Source organism: Pristiophorus japonicus, unplaced genomic scaffold (genome assembly GCF_044704955.1).
Source record: "Pristiophorus japonicus isolate sPriJap1 unplaced genomic scaffold, sPriJap1.hap1 HAP1_SCAFFOLD_900, whole genome shotgun sequence".
Lineage (NCBI taxonomy): Eukaryota > Metazoa > Chordata > Chondrichthyes > Pristiophoridae > Pristiophorus > Pristiophorus japonicus.
In genome coordinates, this window is record NW_027254825.1 from 54,595 (window position 1) to 68,013 (window position 13,419).

The 13,419-nt window shown below is 61.7% G+C and overlaps 1 protein-coding gene across 1 annotated transcript in view; it reads left to right on the forward strand.

Moving 5' to 3' along the window:
• LOC139257726 (fructose-bisphosphate aldolase C-like) overlaps positions 1-13,419 on the forward strand; it is a 111,696-nt gene that overhangs the window by 18,413 nt on the left and 79,864 nt on the right. The window contains exon 4 of the mRNA XM_070874593.1: positions 5,596-5,650. Within this exon, the coding sequence (XP_070730694.1) occupies positions 5,596-5,650 (55 nt within the window). The remainder of the gene's footprint in view (positions 1-5,595; positions 5,651-13,419) is intronic.

The window sequence follows — 13,419 nt, forward strand, 5'->3', positions numbered from 1 at the left end:
ATCGAGGGGTACACACACTGACCCCCCAGACCCAGGGATGGATGGACAGTGATCGAGGGGTACACACACTGACCCCCCAGTCCCGGGGATGGATGGACAGTGATCGAGGGGTACACACACTGACCCCCCAGACCCAGGGATGGATGGACGGTGATCGAGGGGTACACACACTGACCCCCCCAGTCCCAGGGATGGAGGGACAGTGATCGAGGGGTACACACACTGACCCCCCAGTCCCAGGGATGGATGGACAGTGATCGAGGGGTACACACACTGACCCCCCAGTCCCGGGGATGGATGGACAGTGATCGAGGGGTACACACACTGACCCCCCAGTCCCAGGGATGGATGGACGGTGATCGAGGGGTACACACACTGACCCCCCCAGTCCCAGGGATGGAGGGACAGTGATCGAGGGGTACACACAGTGACCCCCCCCCAGTCCCGGGGATGGATGGACAGTGATCGAGGGGTACACACACTGCCCCCCCAGTCCCAGGGATGGATGGACAGTGATCGAGGGGTACACACACTGACCCCCCAGTCCCGGGGATGGAGGGACGGTGATCGAGGGGTACACACACTGACCCCCCGTCCCAGGGATGGATGGACGGTGATCGAGGGGTACACACACTGCCCCCCCAGTCCCAGGGATGGATGGACAGTGATCGAGGGGTACACACACTGACCCCCCAGTCCCGGGGATGGAGGGACAGTGATCGAGGGGTACACACACTGACCCCCCCAGTCCCAGGGATGGATGGACAGTGATCGAGGGGTACACACACTGACCCCCCAGTCCCGGGGATGGAGGGACGGTGATCGAGGGGTACACACACTGCCCCCCCAGTCCCGGGGATGGAGGGACGGTGATCAAGGGGTACACACACTGCCCCCCCAGTCCCAGGGATGGATGGACAGTGATCGAGGGATACACACACTGACCCCCCCAGTCCCGGGGATGGAGGGACGGTGATCGAGGGGTACACACACTGACCCCCCAGTCCCAGGGATGGATGGACAGTGATCGAGGGGTACACACACTGACCCCCCAGTCCCGGGGATGGAGGGACGGTGATCGAGGGGTACACACACTGCCCCCCCCAGTCCCGGGGATGGATGGACAGTGATCGAGGGGTACACACACTGACCCCCCCAGTCCCAGGGATGGATGGACAGTGATCGAGGGGTACACACACTGACCCCCCAGTCCCAGGGATGGATGGACAGTGATCGAGGGGTACACACACTGACCCCCCCAGTCCCGGGGATGGAGGGACAGTGATCGAGGGGTACACACACTGACCCCCCAGTCCCAGGGTTGGAGGGACAGTGATCGAGGGGTACACACACTGACCCCCCCAGTCCCAGGGATGGAGGGACGGTGATCGAGGGGTACACACACTGACCCCCCAGTCCCAGGGATGGATGGACAGTGATCGAGGGGTACACACACTGACCCCCCCAGTCCCGGGGATGGAGGGACAGTGATCGAGGTGTACACACACTGACCCCCCAGTCCCAGGGATGGATGGACAGTGATCGAGGGGTACACACACTGACCCCCCAGTCCCAGGGATGGAGGGACAGTGATCGAGGGGTACACACACTGACCCCCCCAGTCCCAGGGATGGAGGGACAGTGATCGAGGGGTACACACACTGACCCCCCAGTCCCGGGGATGGATGGACGGTGATCGAGGGGTACACACACTGACCCCCCCAGTCCCGGGGATGGAGGGACAGTGATCAAGGGGTACACACACTGACCCCCCAGTCCCAGGGATGGATGGACAGTGATCGAGGGGTACACACACTGACCCCCCAGTCCCAGGGATGGAGGGACAGTGATCAAGGGGTACACACACTGACCCCCCCAGTCCCGGGGATGGAGGGACAGTGATCGAGGGGTACACACACTGACCCCCCCAGTCCCGGGGATGGATGGACAGTGATCGAGGGGTACACACACTGACCCCCCCCCAGTCCCGGGGATGGATGGACAGTGATCGAGGGGTACACACACTGACCCCCCAGTCCCGGGGATGGATGGACGGTGATCGAGGGGTACACACACTGACCCCCCAGTCCCGGGGATGGATGGACGGTGATCGAGGGGTACACACACTGACCCCCCAGTCCCAGGGATGGATGGACGGTGATCGAGGGGTACACACACTGACCCCCCCAGTCCCGGGGATGGAGGGACAGTGATCGAGGGGTACACACACTGACCCCCCAGTCCCAGGGATGGATGGACAGTGATCGAGGGGTACACACACTGACCCCCCCAGTCCCAGGGATGGATGGACAGTGATCGAGGGGTACACACACTGCACTGACCCCCCAGTCCCAGGGATGGATGGACGGTGATCGAGGGGTACACACACTGCCCCCCCAGTCCCAGGGATGGATGGACAGTGATCGAGGGGTAAACACACTGACCCCCCAGTCCCGGGGATGGATGGACAGTGATCGAGGGGTAAACACACTGACCCCCCAGTCCCGGGGATGGAGGGACGGTGATCGAGGGGTACACACACTGACCCCCCAGTCCCAGGGATGGATGGACGGTGATCGAGGGGTACACACACTGCCCCCCCAGTCCCAGGGATGGATGGACAGTGATCGAGGGGTACACACACTTACCCCCCAGTCCCGGGGATGGAGGGACAGTGATCGAGGGGTACACACACTGACCCCCGCAGTCCCAGGGATGGATGGACAGTGATCGAGGGGTACACACACTGACCCCCCAGTCCCGGGGATGGAGGGACGGTGATCGAGGGGTACACACACTGCCCCCCCAGTCCCGGGGATGGAGGGACGGTGATCAAGGGGTACACACACTGCCCCCCCAGTCCCAGGGATGGATGGACAGTGATCGAGGGGTACACACACTGACCCCCCCAGTCCCGGGGATGGAGGGACGGTGATCGAGGGGTACACACACTGACCCCCCAGTCCCAGGGATGGATGGACAGTGATCGAGGGGTACACACACTGACCCCCCAGTCCCGGGGATGGAGGGACGGTGATCGAGGGGTTCACACACTGCCCCCCCAGTCCCGGGGATGGATGGACAGTGATCGAGGGGTACACACACTGACCCCCCAAGTCCCAGGGATGGATGGACAGTGATCGAGGGGTACACACACTGACCCCCCAGTCCCGGGGATGGAGGGACAGTGATCGAGGGGTACACACACTGACCCCCCCAGTCCCAGGGATGGATGGACAGTGATCGAGGGGTACACACACTGACCCCCCCAGTCCCAGGGATGGATGGACAGTGATCGAGGGGTACACACACTGACCCCCCCAGTCCCAGGGATGGATGGACAGTGATCGAGGGGTACACACACTGACCCCCCAGTCCCGGGGATGGACAGTGATCGAGGGGTACACACACTGACCCCCCAGTCCCAGGGATGGATGGACAGTGATCGAGGGGTACACACACTGACCCCCCAGTCCCGGGGATGGATGGACAGTGATCGAGGGGTACACACACTGACCCCCCAGTCCCGGGGATGGATGGACAGTGATCGAGGGGTACACACACTGACCCCCCCAGTCCCAGGGATGGAGGGACAGTGATCGAGGGGTACACACACTGACCCCCCAGTCCCGGGGATGGAGGGACAGTGATCGAGGGGTACACACACTGACCCCCCAGTCCCGGGGATGGAGGGACAGTGATCGAGGGGTACACACACTGACCCCCCAGTCCCGGGGATGGATGGACAGTGATCGAGGGGTACACACACTGACCCCCCCAGTCCCGAGGATGGAGGGACAGTGATCGAGGGGTACACACACTGACCCCCCAGTCCCGGGGATGGATGGACAGTGATCGAGGGGTACACACACTGACCCCCCAGTCCCAGGGATGGAGGGACAGTGATCGAGGGGTACACACACTGACCCCCCCAGTCCCAGGGATGGAGGGACAGTGATCGAGGGGTACACACACTGACCCCCCAGTCCCAGGGATGGATGGACAGTGATCGAGGGGTACACACACTGACCCCCCAGTCCCGGGGATGGATGGACGGTGATCGAGGGGTACACACACTGACCCCCCCAGTCCCGGGGATGGATGGACGGTGATCGAGGGGTACACACACTGACCCCCCCAGTCCCGGGGATGGAGGGACAGTGATCGAGGGGTACACACACTGACCCCCCAGTCCCAGGGATGGATGGACAGTGATCGAGGGGTACACACACTGACCCCCCAGTCCCGGGGATGGAGGGACAGTGATCGAGGGGTACACACACTGACCCCCCCAGTCCCAGGGATGGATGGACAGTGATCGAGGGGTACACACACTGACCCCCCCAGTCCCAGGGATGGATGGACAGTGATCGAGGGGTACACACACTGACCCCCCCAGTCCCGGGGATGGATGGACAGTGATCGAGGGGTACACACACTGACCCCTCAGTCCCGGGGATGGATGGACGGTGATCGAGGGGTACACACACTGACCCCCCAGTCCCAGGGATGGAGGGACAGTGATCGAGGGGTACACACACTGACCCCCCAGTCCCAGGGATGGAGGGACGGTGATCGAGGGGTACACACACTGACCCCCCCAGTCCCGGGGATGGAGGGACAGTGATCGAGGGGTACACACACTGACCCCCCAGTCCCGGGGATGGATGGACAGTGATCGAGGGGTACACACACTGACCCCCCCAGTCCCGGGGATGGAGGGACAGTGATCGAGGGGTACACACACTGACCCCCCAGTCCCGGGGATGGATGGACGGTGATCGAGGGGTACACACAATGACCCCCCAGTCCCGGGGATGGATGGACAGTGATCGAGGGGTACACACACTGACCCCCCCAGTCCCAGGGATGGATGGACGGTGATCGAGGGGTACACACACTGACCCCCCCAGTCCCGGGGATGGAGGGACAGTGATCGAGGGGTACACACACTGACCCCCCAGTCCCAGGGATGGAGGGACAGTGATCGAGGGGTACACACACTGACCCCCCCAGTCCCAGGGATGGATGGACGGTGATCGAGGGGTACACACACTGACCCCCCAGTCCCAGGGATGGATGGACAGTGATCGAGGGGTACACACACTGACCCCCCAGTCCCGGGGATGGATGGACAGTGATCGAGGGGTACACACACTGACCCCCCAGTCCCGGGGATGGAGGGACGGTGATCGAGGGGTACACACACTGACCCCCCAGTCCCAGGGATGGAGGGACGGTGATCGAGGGGTACACACACTGACCCCCCCAGTCCCGGGGATGGAGGGACGGTGATCGAGGGGTACACACACTGACCCCCCAGTCCCGGGGATGGAGGGACGGTGATCGAGGGGTACACACACTGACCCCCCAGTCCCGGGGATGGATGGACAGTGATCGAGGGGTACACACACTGACCCCCCCAGTCCCGGGGATGGATGGACAGTGATCGAGGGGTACACACACTGACCCCCCAGTCCCAGGGATGGATGGACGGTGATCGAGGGGTACACACACTGACCCCCCAGTCCCAGGGATGGATGGACAGTGATCGAGGGGTACACACACTGACCCCCGCTCTTCCTGTATTTCCAGGTGGACAGGGGAGTGGCCCCATTGGCTGGAACTGATTCGGAAACATCGACACAAGGTGAGGGGGAGGGGGAGTGGCTTGTTTGGTCCGTTCGGTGACACTCTCCTAACCCCCCCCCCACAATTTCTTCCCCCCCGCCCCCGCCCTCTGTCTCTCTCTCTCTCTCTGTCGCTCGCTCTCACTCTCTCACTCTCTCACTCTCTGTCTCTCTCTCCTCTCTGTCTTTGTCTCTCTCACTCTCTCTCTGTCGCGGTCTCTCTCTCTCTCTCGCACTCTATCTGTCTCTCTCTCTCTCTCTCTCGCACTCTGTCTGTCTCTCTCGCTCTCTCTCGCTCTCTCTCTCTCTCTCTCACTCTCTCACTCTCTGTCTCTCTCTCCTCTGTCTCTGTCTCTCTCACTCTCTCTCTGTCGCGGTATTTCTCTCTCTCTCTCTCTCTCTCTCTCTCGCACTCTGTCTGTCTCTCTCTCTCTCTCACTCTCTCACTCTCTGTCTCTCTCTCCTCTGTCTTTGTCTCTGTCTCTGTCTCTCTCACTCTCTCTCTGTCGCGGTATTTCTCTCTCTCTCTCTCTCTCTCTCTCTCGCACTCTGTCTGTCTCTCTCTCTCTCACTCTCTCACTCTCTGTCTCTCTCTCCTCTGTCTTTGTCTCTGTCTCTGTCTCTCTCACTCTCTCTCTGTCGCGGTCTCTCTCTCTCTCTCGTAATCTGTCTGTCTCTCTCTCTCTCTCTCTCTCTCTCGCACTCTGTCTGTCTCTCTCTCTCTCTCACTCTCTCACTCTCTGTCTCTCTCTCCTCTGTCTTTGTCTCTGTCTCTGTCTCTCTCACTCTCTCTCTGTCGCGGTCTCTCTCTCTCTCTCGTAATCTGTCTGTCTCTCTCTCTCTCTCTCTCTCTCTGCCTCTTTCTCTGTCTGTCTCTTTCTTTCTCGCGCGTTTTAACCGCCCCCGCCTTGGTACCTGCCCTGCCTGCCTTTTTTTCCCCCTCTGACTCCTCACACCCCAGGCTGAACCCCCCCGGGGTGACACACTGACCGCTCCCCCGCCCTCCCCCGGGGTGATAAACTGACCCCTCCCCCTCCCCCTTCCCCCTCTTCCCCCCCCCAGGGGGTGATACACTGACCCTGTCTGTTTCCCCCTCTCTCTTCCCCCCAGGAGGTGATACACTGACCCTGTCTGTTTCCCCTCTCTCTCCCCCAGGGGGTGATACACTGACCCTGTCTGTTTCCCCCTCTCTCCCCCCCAGGGGGTGATACACTGACCCTGTCTGTTTCCCCTCTCCCCCAGGGGGTGATACACTGACCCTGTCTGTTTCCCCTCTCTCCCCCCCAGGGGGTGATACACTGACCCTGTCTGTTTCCCCTCTCTCTCCCCCAGGGGGTGATACACTGACCCTGTCTGTTTCCCCTCTCTCTCCCCCAGGGGGTGATACACTGACCCTGTCTGTTTCCCCTCTCTCTCCCCCAGGGGGTGATACACTGACCCTGTCTGTTTCCCCTCTCTCTCCCCCAGGGGGTGATACACTGACCCTGTCTGTTTCCCCTCTCTCTCCCCCAGGGGGCGATACACTGACCCTGTCTGTTTCCCCTCTCCCTCCCCCAGGGGGTGATACACTGACCCTGTCTGTTTCCCCCCTCTCTCCCCCAGGGGGTGATACACTGACCCTGTCTGTTTCCCCTCTCTCCCCCAGGGGGTGATACACTGACCCTGTCTGTTTCCCCTCTCCCCCCCCCCCAGGGGGTGATACACTGACCCTGTCTGTTTCCCCCTCTCCCTCCCCCAGGGGGTGATACACTGACCCTGTCTGTTTCCCCTCTCTCTCCCCCCCAGGGGGTGATACACTGACCCTGTCTGTTTCCCCCCCTCTCTCCCCCAGGGGGTGATACACTGACCCTGTCTGTTTCCCCTCTCTCTCCCCCCCAGGGGGTGATACACTGACCCTGTCTGTTTCCCCTCTTTCCCCCCCCAGGGGGTGATACACTGACCCTGTCTGTTTCCCCTCTCCCCCAGGGGGTGATACACTGACCCTGTCTGTTTCCCCTCTCTATCCCCCAGGGGGTGATACACTGACCCTGTCTGTTTCCCCTCTCCCTCCCCCAGGGGGTGATACACTGACCCTGTCTGTTTTCCCTCTCCCCCAGGGGGTGATACACTGACCCTGTCTGTTTCCCCTCTCCCTCCCCCAGGGGTGATACACTGACCCTGTCTGTTTTCCCTCTCCCCCAGGGGGTGATACACTGACCCTGTCTGTTTCCCCTCTCTCTCCCCCAGGGGGTGATACACTGACCCTGTCTGTTTCCCCCTCTCTCTCCCCCAGGGGGTGATACACTGACCCTGTCTGTTTCCCCCTCTCTCTCCCCCAGGGGGTGATACACTGACCCTGTCTGTTTCCCCTCTCTCTCCCCCAGGGGGTGATACTCTGACCCTGTCTGTTTCCCCTCTCCCCCCCAGGGGGTGATACACTGACCCTGTCTGTTTCCTCTCCCCCAGGGGGTGATACACTGACCCTGTCTGTTTCCTCTCCCCCAGGGGGTGATACACTGACCCTGTCTGTTTCCTCTCCCCCAGGGGGTGATACACTGACCCTGTCTGTTTCCTCTCCCCCAGGGGGTGATACACTGACCCTGTCTGTTTCCTCTCCCCCAGGGGGTGATACACTGACCCTGTCTGTTTCCCCTCTCTCTCCCCCAGGGGGTGATACACTGACCCTGTCTGTTTCCCCTCTCTCTCCCCCAGGGGGTGATACACTGACCCTGTCTGTTTCCCCCTCTCTCTCCCCCAGGGGGTGATACACTGACCCTGTCTGTTTCCCCTCTCTCCCCCAGGGGGTGATACACTGACCCTGTCTGTTTCCCCTCTCTCCCCCCCAGGGGGTGATACACTGACCCTGTCTGTTTCCCCTCTCTCTCCCCCAGGGGGTGATACACTGACCCTGTCTGTTTCCCCTCTCCCCCCCCCCCAGGGGGTGATACACCGACCCTGTCTGTTTCCCCTCTCCCACCCCCAGGGGGTGATACACTGACCCTGTCTGTTTCCCCTCTCTCCCCCCCAGGGGGTGATACACTGACCCTGTCTGTTTCCCCTCTCCCCCAGGGGGTGATACACTGACCCTGTCTGTTTCCTCTCCCCCAGGGGGCGATACACTGACCCTGTCTGTTTCCCCTCTCTCCCCCCCAGGGGGTGAGACACTGACCCTGTCTGTTTCCCCCTCTCTCTCTCCCCCAGGGGGTGATACACTGCCCTGTCTGTTTCCCCCTCTCCCCCCCAGGGGGTGATACACTGACCCTGTCTGTTTCCCCTCTCTCCCCACCACCCCAGGGGGTGATACACTGACCCTGTCTGTTTCCCCTCTCCCTCCCCCAGGGTGTGATACACTGACCCTGTCTGTTTCCCCTCCCCCCCAGGGGGTGATACACTGACCCTCCTCTCTCTCCCCCAGGGGGCGATACACTGACCCTGTCTGTTTTCCCTCTCCCTCCCCCAGGGGGTGATACACTGACCCTGTCTGTTTCCCCCCCTCTCTCCCCCAGGGGGTGATACACTGACCCTGTCTGTTTCCCCTCTCTCCCCCAGGGGGTGATACACTGACCCTGTCTGTTTCCCCTCTCCCCCCCCCCCAGGGGGTGATACACTGACCCTGTCTGTTTCCCCCTCTCTCCCCCAGGGGGTGATACACTGACCCTGTCTGTTTCCCCTCTCTCTCCCCCCCAGGGGGTGATACACTGACCCTGTCTGTTTCCCCCTCTCTCCCCCAGGGGGTGATACACTGACCCTGTCTGTTTCCCCTCTCTCTCCCCCCAGGGGGTGATACACTGACCCTGTCTGTTTCCCCCTCTCTCCCCCCAGGGGGTGATACACTGACCCTGTCTGTTTCCCTCTCTCCCTCCCCCAGGGGGTGATACACTGACCCTGTCTGTTTCCCCTCTCCCTCCCCCAGGGGGTGATACACTGACCCTGTCTGTTTCCCCTCTCTCCCCCCAGGGGGTGATACACTGACCCTGTCTGTTTCCCCTCTCTCTCCCCCAGGGGGTGATACACTGACCCTGTCTGTTTCCCCTCTCTCTCCCCCAGGGGGTGATACACTGACCCTGTCTGTTTCCCCTTCTCTCCCCCCAGGGGGTGATACACTGACCCTGTCTGTTTCCCTCTCCCCCAGGGGGTGATACACTGACCCTGTCTGTTTCCCCTCTCCCCCCAGGGGGTGATACACTGACCCTGTCTGTTTCCCTTCTCTCCCCCCAGGGGTGATACACTGACCCTGTCTGTTTCCCCTCTCTCTCCCCCAGGGGGTGATACACTGACCCTGTCTGTTTCCCCTCTCCTCTCCCCCAGGGGGTGATACACTACCCCTGAAGCCGTCTGTTTCCCCTCTCCTCCCCCAGGGGGTGATACACTGACCCTGTCTGTTTCCCCTCTCTCCCCCCAGGGGGTGATACACTGACCCTGTCTGTTTCCCCTCTCCCCCAGGGGGTGATACACTGACCCTGTCTGTTTCCCCTCTCCCCCAGGGGGTGATACACTGACCCTGTCTGTTTCCCTCTCCCCCAGGGGGTGATACACTGACCCTGTCTGTTTCCCCTCTCTCCCCCCAGGGGGTGATACACTGACCCTGTCTGTTTCCCCCTCTCTCTCTCCCCCAGGGGGTGATACACTGACCCTGTCTGTTTCCCCCTCTCCCCCCCAGGGGGTGATACACTGACCCTGTCTGTTTCCCCTCTCTCCCCCCACCCCAGGGGGTGATACACTGACCCTGTCTGTTTCCCCTCTCCCTCCCCCCTGTCTGTTTCCCCTCTCCCCCAGGGGGTGATACACTGACCCTGTCTGTTTCCCCTCTCTCCCCCCCAGGGGGTGATACACTGACCCTGTCTGTTTCCCCTCTCTCTCCCCCAGGGGGTGATACACTGACCTTTCTGTTTCCCCTCTCTCTCCCCATGGGGGTGATACACTGACCCTGTCTGTTTCCCCCTCTCCCCCCCAGGGGGCGATACTCTGACCCTGTCTGTTTCCCCCTCTCCCCCCCACCCCAGGGGGTGATACACTGACCCTGTCTGTTTCCCCTCTCCCTCCCCCAGGGGGTGATACACTGACCCTGTCTGTTTCCCCTCTCCCCCAGGGGGTGATACACTGACCCTGTCTGTTTCCCCTCTCTCTCTCCCCCAGGGGGTGATACACTGACCCTGTCTGTTTCCCCTCTCCCTCCCCCAGGGGGTGATACACTGACCCTGTCTGTTTCCCCTCTCCCCCCCCCAGGGGGTGATACACTGACCCTGTCTGTTTCCCCTCTCTCTCCCCCAGGGGGTGATACACTGACCCTGTCTGTTTCCCCTCTCCCTCCCCCAGGGGGTGATACACTGACCCTGTCTGTTTCCCCTCTCCCCCAGGGGGTGATACACTGACCCTGTCTGTTTCCCCTCTCTCCCTCCCCCAGGGGGTGATACACTGACCCTGTCTGTTTCCCCCTCTCCCCCCCCCCCCCAGGGGTGATACACTGACCCTGTCTGTTTCCCCTCTCTCTCCCCCAGGGGGTGATACACTGACCCTGTCTGTTTCCCCTCTCTCTCCCCCAGGGGGTGATACACTGACCCTGTCTGTTTCCCCTCTCCCCCCCCTCCCCCAGGGGATGATACACTGACCCTGTCTGTTTCCCCCTCTCCCCCCCCCCAGGGGGTGATACACTGACCCTGTCTGTTTCCCCTCTCCCCCCCCCCAGGGGGTGATACACTGACCCTGTCTGTTTCCCCTCTCTCTCCCCCAGGGGGTGATACACTGACCCTGTCTGTTTCCCCCTCTCCCTCCCCCAGGGGGTGATACACTGACCCTGTCTGTTTCCCCTCTCTCTCCCCCCCAGGGGGTGATACACTGACCCTGTCTGTTTCCCCTCTCTCTCCCCCCCAGGGGGTGATACACTGACCCTGTCTGTTTCCCCTCTTTCCCCCCCAGGGGGTGATACACTGACCCTGTCTGTTTCCCCTCTCTCTCCCCCAGGGGGCGATACACTGACCCTGTCTGTTTCCCCTCTCTCTCCCCCCCAGGGGGTGATACACTGACCCTGTCTGTTTCCCCCTCTCCCTCCCCCAGGGGGTGATACACTGACCCTGTCTGTTTCCCCTCTCTCTCCCCCCCAGGGGGTGATACACTGACCCTGTCTGTTTCCCCCTCTCCCTCCCCCAGGGGGTGATACACTGACCCTGTCTGTTTCCCCCTCTCCCTCCCCCAGGGGGTGATACACTGACCCTGTCTGTTTCCCCTCTCCCTTCCCCAGGGGGTGATACACTGACCCTGTCTGTTTCCCCTCTCTCTCCCCCCCAGGGGGTGATACACTGACCCTGTCTGTTTCCCTCTCTCCCTCCCCCAGGGGGTGATACACTGACCCTGTCTGTTTCCCCTCCCCCCCAGGGGGTGATACACTGACCCTGTCTGTTTCCCCTCTCCCTCCCCCAGGGGGTGATACACTGACCCTGTCTGTTTCCCCTCTCTATCCCCCAGGGGGTGATACACTGACCCTGTCTGTTTCCCCTCTCCCTCCCCCAGGGGGTGATACACTGACCCTGTCTGTTTCCCCTTTCCCCCAGGGGGTGATACACTGACCCTGTCTGTTTCCCCTCTCTCCCCCCCAGGGGGTGATACACTGACCCTGTCTGTTTCCCCCTCTCCCCCCCAGGGGGTGATACACTGACCCTGTCTGTTTCCCCTCTCTCTCCCCCCCAGGGGGTGATACACTGACCCTGTCTGTTTCCCCTCTCTCCCCCCCAGGGGGTGATACACTGACCCTGTCTGTTTCCCCTCTCTCTCCCCCAGGGGGTGATACACTGACCCTGTCTGTTTCCCCCTCTCCCCCCCAGGGGGTGATACACTGACCCTGTCTGTTTCCCCTCTCTCTCCCCCCCAGGGGGTGATACACTGACCCTGTCTGTTTCCCCTCTCTCCCCCCCAGGGGGTGATACACTGACCCTGTCTGTTTCCCCTCTCTCTCCCCCAGGGGGTGATACACTGACCCTGTCTGTTTCCCCTCTCCCCCCCAGGGGGTGATACACTGACCCTGTCTGTTTCTCCCTCCCCCCCAGGGGGTGATACACTGACCCTGTTTGTTTCCCCTCTCTCTCCCCCAGGGGGTGATACACTGACCCTGACTGTTTCCCCTCTCTCCCCCAGGGGGTGATACACTGACCCTGTCTGTTTCCCTCTCCCCCAGGGGGTGATACACTGACCCTGTCTGTTTCCCCTCTCTCTCCCCCAGGGGGTGATACACTGACCCTGTCTGTTTCCTCCTCTCTCTCCCCCAGGGGGTGATACACTGACCCTGTCTGTTTCCTCTCCCCCAGGGGGTGATACACTGACCCTGTCTGTTTCCCCTCTCTCTCGCCCAGGGGGTGATACACTGACCCTGTCTGTTTCCCCTCTCTCTCCCCCAGGGGGTGATACACTGACCCTGTCTGTTTCCCCTCTCTCCCCCAGGGGGTGATACACTGACCCTGTCTGTTTCTCCCTCTCCCTCCCTCAGGGGGTGATACACTGACCCTTTCTGTTTCCCCTCTCTCTCCCCCAGGGGGTGATACACTGACCCTGTCTGTTTCCCCTCTCTCCCCCAGGGGGTGATACACTGACCCTGTCTGTTTCCCCTCTCTTCCCCCCCCACCCAGGGGGTGATACACTGACCCTGTCTGTTTCCCCTCTCTCTCCCCCAGGGGGCGATACACTGACCCTGTCTGTTTCCCCTCTCTCTCCCCCAGGGGGTGATACACTGACCCTGTCTGTTTCCCCTCTCTCTCCCCCAGGGGGTGATACACTGACCCTGTCTGTTTCCCCTCTCTCTCCCCCCCAGGGGGTGATACAC